Source organism: Gymnoscopelus microlampas (genome assembly GCF_963454915.1).
Source record: "Gymnoscopelus microlampas genome assembly, chromosome: 4".
NCBI lineage: Eukaryota > Metazoa > Chordata > Actinopteri > Myctophiformes > Myctophidae > Gymnoscopelus > Gymnoscopelus microlampas.
This window is the reverse complement of record NC_139941.1, coordinates 60,687,790-60,701,017: the sequence shown is the minus strand read 5'-3', so window position 1 is coordinate 60,701,017 and position 13,228 is coordinate 60,687,790. Positions and strand designations below refer to the sequence as shown.

At 42.9% G+C, this 13,228-nt stretch overlaps 1 protein-coding gene across 1 annotated transcript in view; it reads left to right on the top strand.

Moving 5' to 3' along the window:
- The window catches only part of LOC311044186 (superkiller complex protein 3-like), a gene marked incomplete at its 5' end in the record, with an annotated part of 29,954 nt that extends 19,843 nt beyond the window's left edge, over nucleotides 1-10,111 (top strand). Inside the window, 9 exons of the mRNA XM_084055605.1 lie at nucleotides 382-454; nucleotides 772-825; nucleotides 1,098-1,209; nucleotides 2,621-2,766; nucleotides 3,804-3,968; nucleotides 5,091-5,243; nucleotides 6,269-6,399; nucleotides 7,582-7,714; nucleotides 9,116-10,111. Coding sequence (XP_083911731.1) covers nucleotides 382-454; nucleotides 772-825; nucleotides 1,098-1,209; nucleotides 2,621-2,766; nucleotides 3,804-3,968; nucleotides 5,091-5,243; nucleotides 6,269-6,399; nucleotides 7,582-7,714; nucleotides 9,116-9,190 — 1,042 coding nt within the window. The 3' untranslated portion in view covers nucleotides 9,191-10,111. The remainder of the gene's footprint in view (nucleotides 1-381; nucleotides 455-771; nucleotides 826-1,097; nucleotides 1,210-2,620; nucleotides 2,767-3,803; nucleotides 3,969-5,090; nucleotides 5,244-6,268; nucleotides 6,400-7,581; nucleotides 7,715-9,115) is intronic.
- Between the last annotated feature and the right edge of the window lie 3,117 nt (nucleotides 10,112-13,228).

The window sequence follows — 13,228 nt, the reverse complement described above, 5'->3', positions numbered from 1 at the left end:
CTATGACATGAATTATACCTGTAATGTCTTACCCATGACTTTTGGGTGAGACGTACAGTATTTAATTAATTGTGCGTGTTCATGAAAAAATGTAAAGAGTATTTACCCAATTAATTCAAACCTCAGTACAAAAAATCCATTGGTCGTGGGAGTTACTCATCCCTGTTGCACTCTTTACTTTGAGGCTACTATAACAGATGTACGAATGATTGAGCTTGCTAGATTGTAAAGCCTCTTGAAAGTTTACAGGAATGTGAGTACATGATTTATTTCAATTCTAATCAACAGGAAATCTATGCAAAGTCTGCATACAAGTCTGTGTAAGTCTGCAGTGTTATAAGTTTTCTTTTTCTTTTTTTTGCTACTTTGCTCTCTTTACAGCAATCCTGGCAACCCATCTCTATGGGCCTTCTTGTCCAGGCTGGTCCCAAAGTACTGCCCCAAGAAAGCCAATGTAAACAGACAGACACACACACACACACACACACACACACACACACACACACACACACACACACACACACACACACACACACACACACACACACACACACACACACACACACACACACACACACACACACACCCAAGATATTCAACATCTTTCACGTACATTATGATGTGTATATACATTTTATGTATTTCGCATATTATCACAAATTGAAAATCCTACTTTAATAACAAATTTGCTCAAATCCCACTGTCAAACGACAAGGCAAAATTCACTTATGTCTCTGATGTGAAACGCATTATACCTGCTGTGTGTTCCAGGGTGGAGCGATGGCCGGCCATGTGGCCTGTCTGTCCAGTATGACCCTAGGAAAGGTAAACATCTGTCTTATTATTACAATAATCTGGCTTTATTCTTCTCCAGTTATGACTCTCTGAGTCCTACGAAATAGTCTATGTTCTGACAAAGCATCAGCAAGAGTTATTTTGCTTGATATTTATTTAAGTTAAATCTGCATATATATATATTTGGATTGTTAATCTGTTGTCTATCTCTCACTGTCCCAGGCATTATAATACATCCCATGGATTATACTGTATCTCCACTGCAATGTTAGGCAACTGATGTGACATTTGTGCACCTGCAGAGGGCGTTGTTGTACAGTGGAGTAAACCAGCTGGCCAATGGGAGACACTCTGGAGAAGACAAGCACAGGAATGCACTGAAGACCATGCAGAGAGCTGTGCTGCTGTGTCCCGGTAACCACACACACACAGTTTACATCCATTTACTATTTAGGCATCTAGCAGACGCTCTTAATCATCCAGAGTATTTTCATAAAGTACTCCCCCAGTGCCAGCGATTTTCGTGTTTTTTTGTTTTGTGATTTTGTTATTTACATTCAAATCGTTTGTCTGGCTGCGGTTTTAAACACACACGACAGATCGACCAGCAGAGAGCAGCAAATCAACCTCTCGATCACTCGCTCACTCGCTCGACCCCCCCCCAAACAGGCTCAAACAGTCCAAACGTCATATCCGGATATGGCGCGCTCGCCGATCGGGCTTCAGATCGTTGGTATACACGACGACGCTAACTGTTCGTCATCCAGACTAAAGAAAATAGAACTGGAGCTCTCCGTTCGTTTTTTATACCGTGTGAAAAAACGTGTTTTTCCCTATTCTGGCCCAAAATGACACTTTCAAGCTTCTAGAGAACCGGAAACGGAATCTGTGTCATGAATCCGGATCCGGGTGAGTGTCAAGTGAACAAAAAGAGAAACTGATGGTGAAAGATACACAGATCAGCGCGTCGATGCCGTGGGTGGGTTAAGTAGCATTTGACTCGAAAACGCGTCGATGGTGTTAAAAGAGCAATCATCCAGAATCCAGAGCGATTTACAGTAAGCAAGGTAAACACAAGCTAATACATCAAATGCATAGAAATAGTAATCTAGGATCATAGGTAAACCAAGAACCATAATCAGTCTAAACAGTATAATATCAAAAAAGCAATAATCTGTAAATTGAAACTATACAATTATAGGATTCCAGGTCTACAAATGAATCTGGCATCTGTCTACATAACATGCTATCTTAATTATTTTAGCCTTTGCATAAGCCTGCAAAATCGTCACGTTCTAACATTATGCACAAATGGCAATTTAGCAAACTGGAGCTGCTCTAGACTAGAGGATGGTATCACTGACATATATATATATATATATTTTTGTTTTAATCAAGGCTCGCTGCTTTGCTACACAAAGGAGCTTGTTTAACCACATCTTTGCCCTGATTGACCACTTGAGCCCTGGCATGCCTATTCTGGGGGAACATTCACATTGTGAGATTGTCGATCTGCTATTTTTGGCCAAGAGAATTTCTGTAGAGGGGAAAAGAAGAGCGCAACAAGTACAGTACCAACTGTTTTACTACGTATTCACCTGTTTCCTAGGCTGTGTGGCCATCACTTCCTGTCGATTTCATTGGATATCATTGGTCATCTGACCAGTTTCATTGGATCAAATCGACAGGAAGTGATGCCCACACAGCCTAGGAAACGGGTGAATCGAGAGGGTCTAAGACTGGTTACTTGGAAATCCATCTCGACTGAGTGTGTCAAAGCTTTTATAAAGCAGGGATTCAGTCTCTCCTCTCTGTCTCCTATCAGATGACCCTGCAGCGTGGGCGGGCTTAATGGCTGCCTGTCACACGGAGAACGCTTGCGGTTTCCTCTCTGGCTCCGCCCCTCGCAGAAAAGGACTGGAGCAGACCCTGATGGCAGTGGTCTCTGAGAAAGGTGGGTCGTGTTTTGTTGTCAGAAACTTAATTAACTGACTATACTTCTGCTAATTCAACAAATAACTATTAAATAAAACTTGCCCAGTTTAAGGTGTCCAAGGTGTGTGATATGATATACTGTTAGTAAAATGTAATCACTAAATACACAATATAGTGATCTGTATGCGTTAGTGATGAGCGGGTCGGGTTTTTTCATGACCCGCCCCGCCCCGCGACTGAACCCAACCTGCCTCAACCTGCCCCGCGAACCCATATATAAATCTATGGCTCAACCCGCCCCGCGACCCGCGATTTTTTTTTTTAATTCTTTAAAATCATGGTTAGAAAATAATCCCCACACACACACAATACACACAATACAGTCTGAATAACAGTGATAAAAGCTACTGAAGTAACAAATTAAATAATGGTTTGGTCTTCATACTTACATTTACACATGCTGTTTGTTGTGCGTGGGTGTGGGAGAATGTATGTCATATACAGCTCAATGCATAAGCATAAATCGTCTCTGTCGGGTGGAAACATGTCCAAAACTGTTACTTTTCATGATTAAAAAAAAAATGGCCTAAGTAGCATTTTGCTAGCCTGATTATTAGACTGAAGTTGCGGGGAGCTTCAGTCTGACATTGGCACTCACAAGAGATCCACAGATCCGGCTACATCTGATGCTTTTGTGTGACGCTGTAATATGATCAAGTAGGGGTGTTAATTTACGAAAAAACACAAAAGGTTAGAATTAGGAGATAAGAGCTTTCTGCCCGACAGTAACGATATAAGACAGAAATACAGCATCCAGGACAGAGGAGGCAAGCAGGAATACATTTAAGTATTGGAATGTGGCCATCAGTCCAACCTGCTCGATTTCTCCGGACTCGCATCTAACCACTTAAACCCCAGCATCTATCTGTATTATGAGGAAACGTTAGAGGAAAATCGCAGATCAACAAGCTCACAATGCATCGCGTTGCGATGTGTTGTGTTGTGAGCAAGTATTAAAATTAGGCTCTAGTCTCATCCTCTCCTCATCCCATCCTCCTCCTCTTCTCCTATAGGTGCTGAGCGTGTCTCCAGAACATCCAGCAGTCATGTTGCTGCTCAGACAGGTGCAGTGTCAGCGCCTCCTCCTGGTTGAAGGCGGCACTGCACTACCAGAGGCCGTACTGGAACAGCTCAGCAGCACTGTCATGGCTAACCCCACACAGATAGGAGCCTGGCATGTAAGTGGTTAACGCTCCTTAACCTAGTGCTCGGAGCCTGGCAGTAGTGATATGCACCGACATTCTGCCAAGACCCGCCCCAGACCCGGAAAAGTCGCGCTGTGATTGGCCAGTGGTCACTTCGAGTGACATTTGGGGCAAACGCAGTCCCCACAACATCATTTACTATTCTGTCACGGGCACTCGCGCCTGGAGGCGCTCGGGCACGACTCCTCAGCCTCAAGGTCTGCTGAGTCGGCGCGCCTCCGTCATGTTCCAAACTATACTTTATTAGCCAAAAAAAAGTTGTCTGCGGTTGTCTGAAAAAGAGTGCCCTCAGCGGGATACGATCTCGAGCCTCAGGGTCGGCAGTCTAACGCCTTGTGAGACACGCCACGAAACCAGATGCAATCTCAGGGTTTTGGTCTGTATTAGACTGTAAATGCCCCCACCGTCCCCTCTGGGGGCGGAGTCCTTGTTTTCTCATTTTTGTATTCAGCCAATCGCAGGGCGGCAGGGCGGGGTTTGGTCGAATGTCGCTGTACAACAATATTACGTGGCATGTACAGTGGTCTCAAGTTGGTTTCGTCGCCATTTTCAAAAGTACTTGCTGCTTGTACCCACGGGTACCTTTATCGGCCACACCCCCAGATTCTCAGCCGCGCCCCCTAGATGTATTGTATCTTATTTCAATGTGTAGTGTGGCCATTCAGCCACGGGGTGGCGTGTTGGATGCTCCTTCACCTGATCCTAGGACAACTAGGAGTTGTATTGTCATCTCCCACAGGCATTTCATCTGAAAGGTATGAATTCTGTCATAGTATTCCATTATACAAAACATGTTGGGTCGTGTTTCTAGGCTACTGATTACAGGTCTGGAGGACAAAACCGGAATATATATTTATATTATGTGTCGACATATCACAAATACCAACAATTATGGAAAACATGCTTCTTGATTATTCGATTAATCAAAAAAGTAATCGATAGAATCATCGCTAAGCAAATTATCGCTAGTTTCAGCCCTAACGTCGTGCCACAGAGTATGAAGCAAACTGTGTATCCTCTCAACCTCTTGTGTCCTTTTTGTAACTGTGCCATTCTGTCCTCCCATCCTCTGCTCTCTTGTTGCTCTCCCCCTAGTGGCTGGCGGAGGTGTATCGTAACCAGGGACTTCTGTTCCAGGCTGTGATGGCTTACAGACAGAGCCTGCAGCTGGCCTCTCAGCTGGGCGAGCACACCAGCCAGATATCCAGCCTGCTCAGACTGGCTCTGCTGGCCCTGAGGCCCTGCATGGTGAGTCTTCTGTCTCTGCTATGACAGTGGTTCCTCAAACTGGGGGTCCCCAAATAGTTTTGGGTGGTCCCCCAGATTATTGGCTTAATGTGCAACATTGTTTTCTAGTAAACAAACCAACGGACAGTATAAGTGTATACAAGGTATCTAGCACATTTCTGAAATTGCAATTTAATGACTTTTAAGATTTTTTTTAATACCAAATTGTCAAATATTCCGTAAGAAAGAGGCGAACATTGTGAAAAGGGCCGATCTAGAAGCTCACTTGTACTGTGAAACATAGTGGATGTCACATGGGAGAGCCCCAGTTGCTACCCATACTTTGATATTTTATTTACACCTGTAAACTTTTGATAATGACAATAACGTGAAGCACAGATTGAGATTCTTAGAACTGCTGGCAGTGACAGGTTCAAGAGTGTTGATTGTCATATACATATACATATACATATACATATACAACACTGCTGGTATTGTAGCTGCATTGTAGTCTTCTTCAACATTGTAGATAATAATTCAAATAAAATAGGTTTCAATTATGAAATGAGGCGTTATAATAGGAATAAAATAGGAAAGGATAGGTATCATCCAGTGTGGCACTCAATCTCAATTTCATTTTATTCTGTGTCATTTACTGTAGCTTTTTTAAATTTTATTTAGGTGACCCATGGCTTTTCTGCTAGTGCCACTCAATGTTATGGGCAGATTGGCATGAAACTTGCTTTATTTATTAGAGAGCAACAGCATATGAACAATGCATTCCAGTACAGTTAGGAGGCAGTGGAAACATATAGGATTTAGAGAGACTGCTAATTTACATCCTCAGTCCCTGACATACAACATTAAAACAAACAAACAGTAGATAATAACAGAAATACAAAACTAGTTAAAATGTATACAATGTGCAATGTATCCAATTTCTGAGTCAGACGTGAAGGGATTTGGAAGTCGTTGGTGAAACGACGTCCTGGACAGTATAAACAACAACAACAATTCCCATCTGTGTGTTTATGACTTGTTGTCAGGCTGGTCTTCCTGGTAATGACTGGAAGGACTTGGTTCTTGAGGCCACTACTGAGGTGCTGAAGCTGGAACACTCCCCTGTGGTGGCCCTCTTCCAGGCTCTGCTGCAGTTCACCACCAAGATGGCCGCTAGGTAAGCACTCGAGAGCCCAACCCCACTAGAGCACATAGCTCTAGTGTAGGGCTTTATTTAACATCAGGAAATTGGAAATGTTGGAAATTGTAAACACTTTACTATACTGTTGAATTAAGAGAGGAGTAAGGGTCTGTAATTATCGTGAACTGAAACGTATGCTCTTTGGAGAGGGTTCAATTGTAGTTCAAAACATTGATGTTCCTTCCCTTTTGTAGTAGGCTGACATCCAAGTGTTTAAAAAGGCTTTATTTTGTCATGGCTTGCTTGACAAAGTTAAAAACGCAGTTGCACCGACGCGTATGCGCACACTCGTACACTTACACAGCTGTCACTGGCTTTGTTTTTCAGCCTGTTGTCTCAGTCTCACTCAGCGATAACTATGATATCGCTTTGCAATTTGTGTTCATTAGTAAGGAGAATAGCTCCTTATGGACTTTAATTATTGGTAATACAGTTGTAAACTACAAGAAATATGGTATGAGAGATGAAAAAAAAAAAAACATTTAAAAGTAGAACAGTAAAACTTTGTAAAACAAATGCAGAACTGACACAAAAAAAAGGGTGCTCAAGCTTTTTTAAGCAAACCTACGTTCAGCAAGTGATCACATGAACAATAATAGAATATTCCCAAAATATCAATGGACCACAATAATGACACTCAATGCTTCATAAAATAGAATGGAAGAAAAGCAACATAAAAAGCTCAAAGTGTGTGCGAGAGAGAGAGAGAGAGAGAGAGAGAGAGAGAGAGAGAGAGAGAGAGAGAGAGAGAGAGAGAGAGAGAGAGAGAGAGAGAGAGAGAGAGAGAGAGAGAGAGAGAGAGAGAGAGAGAGAGAGAGAGAGAGAGAGAGAGAGAGAGAGAGAGAGAGAGAGAGAGAGAGAGAGAGAGAGAGAGAGAGAGAGAGAGAGAGATTACATTGGCAAGTGACTTTTGCAACTAAGTGATGTTGATAACTGAGTCCATTAAACGACTTTAATAGACAAGCTCTTTTTATTTGATATATAAGAAGAGCCAGTATATCCCTCACTCGAGGAACATTTAACCCTTCATACTGTGCCGCACTGGACCGCTCCGCGGGCCACAAAATGCCTGTGGGCCGCAAAACGCCAGCGGGCCGCGAGTTTGACACAACGCTGCACTATAGTCTCATCGGCCTGTGGGTGTGGGTCTGTCTCCAGGGAAACCAGGCGTCTGCTGGAGCGGCTGGTGTACAGGGTGTCGTCCCAGGACTGCCCCGGGTCAGTAGGCCAGGTGGCCAGGTGGTACCTCCTCAGACACCTCCATGCCAAAGATGACCAGGAGCTGGTGGATGTGAGTACACTGGCACTTCACTTTCTATATATTATAGAAAAAGAAAATCACGTTTTCAGTGCTTGTGCACATACATTTGTGTCTCTAATGTGCCTCTTAACACAAACCATGAACCAAAGACAAGCCAGTTTCTTGTGGGCTGCCTAGGTCAGAGAACATGTGATTCCACAAGCCATTCAGATTTGCCTCCCCTTCCTCCTACAGTATGTCAAGGGGGGACTCGTTGAAAGAATTCTGCCCCCTCTTCCCTGCAGTATATGCTCTGTGTAAAGGTAGCTCTCCACCAAACAGACTACTATATATTACTACAGACTGGCAGTCGAATGAAGTCTGGAGATCAGTCGGTTGGAAAAAGTTGCTGAATGCACCTTTTTATAGCCGACACCGACAAACGGCTATTACGGTGCTAAAAATAGCCTATGGCTTGATGTCTTTTTCAACAACAAGCCTGCTGCTATCCGATGGTTGAAAGCCGACAAGCATGTTTGGTTGACTTTCAATGCTTCCCTAACTTGCGACCCGACACGACAGTGTACCCACCGCCCATTCAACACAGGGGTATCATTATGAATAGCCTAATGCAGGTGTAAGACCATTGTGTTTGTATTGTGTTATAGGTATAATGCATAGGATAGGTGTCCCTTATTTTAATCTCTGGGAGTTGGCAACCCTAACCTTGCCATACCTTAGCTTTTGCTGAACTGATGCCACTGATTCAACAGCTGATTTTTGGCAACAGATGCTTTCCAACACTTACAGCTGCCGACGTCGGCGATGTTATTTTTATCATAGGGGGTACTTCAGTTACACCTTTGAGACAGACAGGGTTCATTGGTCAAAAAAGGTTGAGAACCCTTTTAATGTGCCTATTCTATAGTATTTCTACATTATGGTATATTAAAACATCTGAGTAGCTACTTGGCCTCAGTGGTGTCAGTTCAGCAAAAGCTAAGGTATGGCCAGGTTAGGGTTGCCAACTCCCAGAGATTAAAATAAGGGACGCCTATCCTGGCCTCGGCCGAATAATATTTCGGGGTCAAAACCCCAAAATGCATAGAAAGCTACGCATTATGCCTATAACACAATGGTCTTACACCTGCATTAGATTAGGCCACTATTCATGATTTTTTCTTTTTTTAATATATAAATATTTTTTTTTTGGCACCTGCCATACCTTGCCATACCCACTTGACGCCATTGCTTGACCTTCTGATTCTGAATTGTCCCATCTTTCTCCAGCCACCTCATAATCAGTCAGTGGTGGAAGAAGTAGGCTTGTGTTCTGTTCACATAATATGAGGAATTTGACAAGAGTCCATTATGACTTGAAAAAGACCAATGGTGTTTGTATTATAGTACGTGTTAACTTTACAGTATTATTAACTGTCTTTTGTCCTGTAGACTCTTTTGGAACACGCCAAAATGAAGAAAGACCAAAGACTGCTGGAGTTTCATTCTCTGCTTACTTCGTCCTGAAGCTCAGCCACTGTACAGACCCAACACAACGTGAAACACCCAGCTCTCATCTGTATCCATCACCGTAAAATGTATTGTCTACTGCAGTGGTTCCCAAACTGGGGGTCGCCAAATTATTTTGGGGGGTCCCCAGATGATTGGCTTAATGTACAGCATTGTTTTCTCTCTCAACAGTAAACAAACCAACATACAGTATAAGTGTATTCAGGGTATCTGCACGTTTCTAAAGTGACAACTGAATGACTTTTAAGACCTTTTCAATACCAAATTGGCCAAATTGTCATATATTACGTAAGGAATAGGCAAACATTCTGAAAATACCCGATCTTGTAGATCTGCTATTTTCACAATATTTATCTGTGGAACCGAGTCAACCTAAATGCAATGCCTACAATTCCACGTGCTTATCAGGGTGGGGAGTCCCCAGTTCGAATATGATTATTTTGGGGGTTCGCCGCCTTTAAAGGTTGAGAGCCACTGCTCTACTGTATGGTACAATATAGTACACTCTTCAGTGTTCATTTAACTCATAGTGTACAAATGTTACCAAATGGATCCATAGCCCCCAAGGGGCTATTTGCTTACATTTGTTCACTCTCCAAAGTGGCAAAGAGTTACCCAGCCAGCCATCAACTGTGTCCATATACAATACATACTTAGAAATCAGTTATTAATGCATTGATATTTGTTTTAATACTCAGCATGCTGCAACATGAATTTAAAACATCATGAAATAATTTGTCTTAATCATTCATCAAATGTGAGAATCATGTCAGGTGTTTACAGGAATGAAGGGAAGTAACCAAGTTAGAGTTGGTTTATAGAACAGTGGAGTTCATGGGACCACATAAACTACGGGACTGCTAAATGATAAACATGAAATCCAATATTGTTATGACAGCAGTTGATTGTTTATTTGCAGTACGGTACGTGAGAAGGGAAGGTGTTTCTTTTTCTTTTCACTGTTAATACAATCAAACATTGCCATAAAATAACATGTCCACAGCCGAAGCTCAATAAAAGCACTTACGGTTCATCTAAAGGGATCTGATTTGATTGATCACTGCACATCACTGAACAGCTATTATCAGAGATAATACAAACATGAAACCATAGAATAGACTAATTCTAACAGACATATTATTTTCGCTGATTATCAGTAATGCACCACTTCAGAAACACTATAGATAAGTTATTGAATTCCCTGAGTTCAGCAAGTAACTGTTGTAATCGGAGAGGGATGGAGACAAAGCAATAAAGGGCGAGACAGGAAAATAGCAGAAGACGGAGATACTGACTTGTGAGTCTGACCCTTTTTCATGTGTAGTGTGATCAAAAACCCATTTTTCACATTCAAGCTCATCCTTATTCCTCATATCCTTATTCCTGTGTAGCATATGTTCTGTTCTATTTGCGTATCTGTTCTGAATATTTTTCATAGAAGAAAAGATGTGATTCATCCTGTCTGGAATAAAATCTAGTATAGGCAGTGTTATTGACATGATACAGAAGAACCATGCTCACGGTATGACAGTTACAGATCTTCCACCTTGTTGTTGAGCTCTTCCCTTTCAGGCTGGTCATCTCCATGGTCTTCTGGGACTATTTGCCATCAGTGTTTGGAGCTCTGTCTGTATGGTGGTGTTGGGTGCCAGAGCAATGCCTATGACCTCCACTCGCCTGGGGTTATACACACAGTCCTCCTCAAAGCCTTTTGGTACACACTGCATGCCACAGTTGGGGGGCACCCAGGCTGAGTTGTACCCATGTTGGTGCCATCTTTTCTGCAAGGGGTGGTTGTCTTTGTCGATGCGTTTGACGCGGCCAACGTGCACACGCAGCGTAAGAACCACACGATCATTGGCACCAGCATTTAGTGGGTATCGTGCAGCCTTGTCCTGATCACGGCTGACATAGACTCCACGTCCCAGCATGCCGTCTGACGACTGCCGAAAGCCATCGGCGATGATGCTGCGTGCGCCGGCGACTGTGGTGCCGTGGTACATGGTGTAAACGCCCTGGGGTACAGGTACACTTACTGAAGCTCCCATGTCTATGCAAGAACTGGAAGAATGCCGTAGGCCTAAGAAAACAGAACAATGTTGTTGAATAAACTGAGACATTAGTGCTGGCAGATTAACAAGTACCTCTGTCTTTCTCTCTGTTATAGCAAGCCTGGAATGGGAGATGAAAGGAAAGTGAAAGCGATGAACGTTATGGTCATGTAAACAGAAGGAAATCATGGTAAAGGTAAACCTTGTATGTCATTAATTATACAGACATTACCAAGTGTCTTGGTCTCATACAATCTATGTTTAATCCTGCAGTGTATTACTCAGTAATGAGCAGGTCATTGTAGCTATTTACTAGACTTTCTGACCGCTGAGCAGAGCAATGGTCACCAAGTTATGGCCATTTGAAGGGTAAAACATATGTAGTGCTCCTGTGTGTGGAATTTTGTTTTTTGGGTGTGACTATTGTCATAATGGACCTCTGAACATTGTTTATGCCAAGTTTGGTGCGGATCGGAGTAACGGTGTGCTTCGCAAGTCCGGATGTTAAGCCTGTGTATCTAATTTCAGTGACAGCTGATAATAAAGTAATGTCGTATCGCGTGTCCTCCACCGTCTGTTTTAATATAGGATGTATTATGTCTTTGCCAGTTTAAACTATTCAAGTTACTTAGAAGCTACATGGTTATTACTAAAGAGTTAACATGTCAGCTTATAGTAGAACTAGAAGTGTGTGAAAAACAATTGAAGAACCAACGATTTGGATGTTACAGTCTGTTTGAATCGTAATGCTGATTTATGACTGCAGCCAGTTGTAGGCCAACATACAAGCTCCATTTATACTTCGGCGTACAGTGGGTCACGTATCGAAAATAGCAGATCTACAAGCTCACAATGCCTTGCGTCCGCGACGCGTTGTGAGCTTGTAGATCTGCTATTTTCGGTGCACGACACCGTCTTACAACAAAGTATACATTCGGCTGCAACAACACGTACAGTGCCGGTGTTGAGTTACTATAGTAGCGTAACTAACGTCAATGAACAGAGAGAGACACACAGCATGAGACACACAGCTGTCTTTCTGCTCCCGTCACGGTGCACCTGTCTCACTCTGTACTGACTAGCCCCATTTGGAACCTCTCCCTCCGCTACCGCTCCGAAATGAGGTTTGCGCAGCTCTGTGCCGTTTGAGCAGGACATTTAGAATATTTTTCGCACATCGTATCCAAAAAGTAAAGGTTTTCCGCACTGCTCTCAGATGTTTTAACTTCTAGCGGCAAAGAAAAATCTAACTGACGGATTGAAATAAGTGTTTAAATCGCTTAAAATGTCAGCCTGTGGCCATGTATTCCCAGTCCAATCTTACGGGAGCAGTACTGCGCATGCGGACGGGGGTTGACTGGCCACAGGCTGACATTTTAAGCGATTTAAATACTTGTTTCGACCCGTCAGTTAGATTTTTCTTATCCGCTAGAAGTTAAAACATATGAGAGCAGTGCAGAAAACCTTTACTTTTTGGATACGATGTGCGGAAAAGAGTAAGAATCATGCATAGTGGAAAATATTCGAAAATGTCCCGCTCAAACGGCACCGTGCTGCGTGGAACCTCATCTCGGAGCTATATAGCGGAGGGAGAATTGTAAAACTAATCACTTCCATTGGATATTATCTTTCAGGACTCAGATCACAGGCTGAACTAACAGGTCACACAATGGTATTGATATGCATCTAGGCTCATTCCTATGTTAATTCATGCTGGTGTGACACCCGGCAGTCGGGAGCCTTTGTAAACTTTGTTGAGTGTGTCAAAAAAAAGGGGTTGCAACGCGTGGTGCATGCCTGGTTACTTTCCATCACTGCTCGCAATGCTCGTGGGTAGCGAACTCACATTTCGAATTGCATTTGTATAAACATACCTGACACAAGTTTTACTATCCAGATTTGACAGCAACAGGAATTGAGTGCAGGATCTTGTGAGACCTTTGTCAAGCTTGCAATGCGCATAGGGGATTTGCAGAAAGTTTGA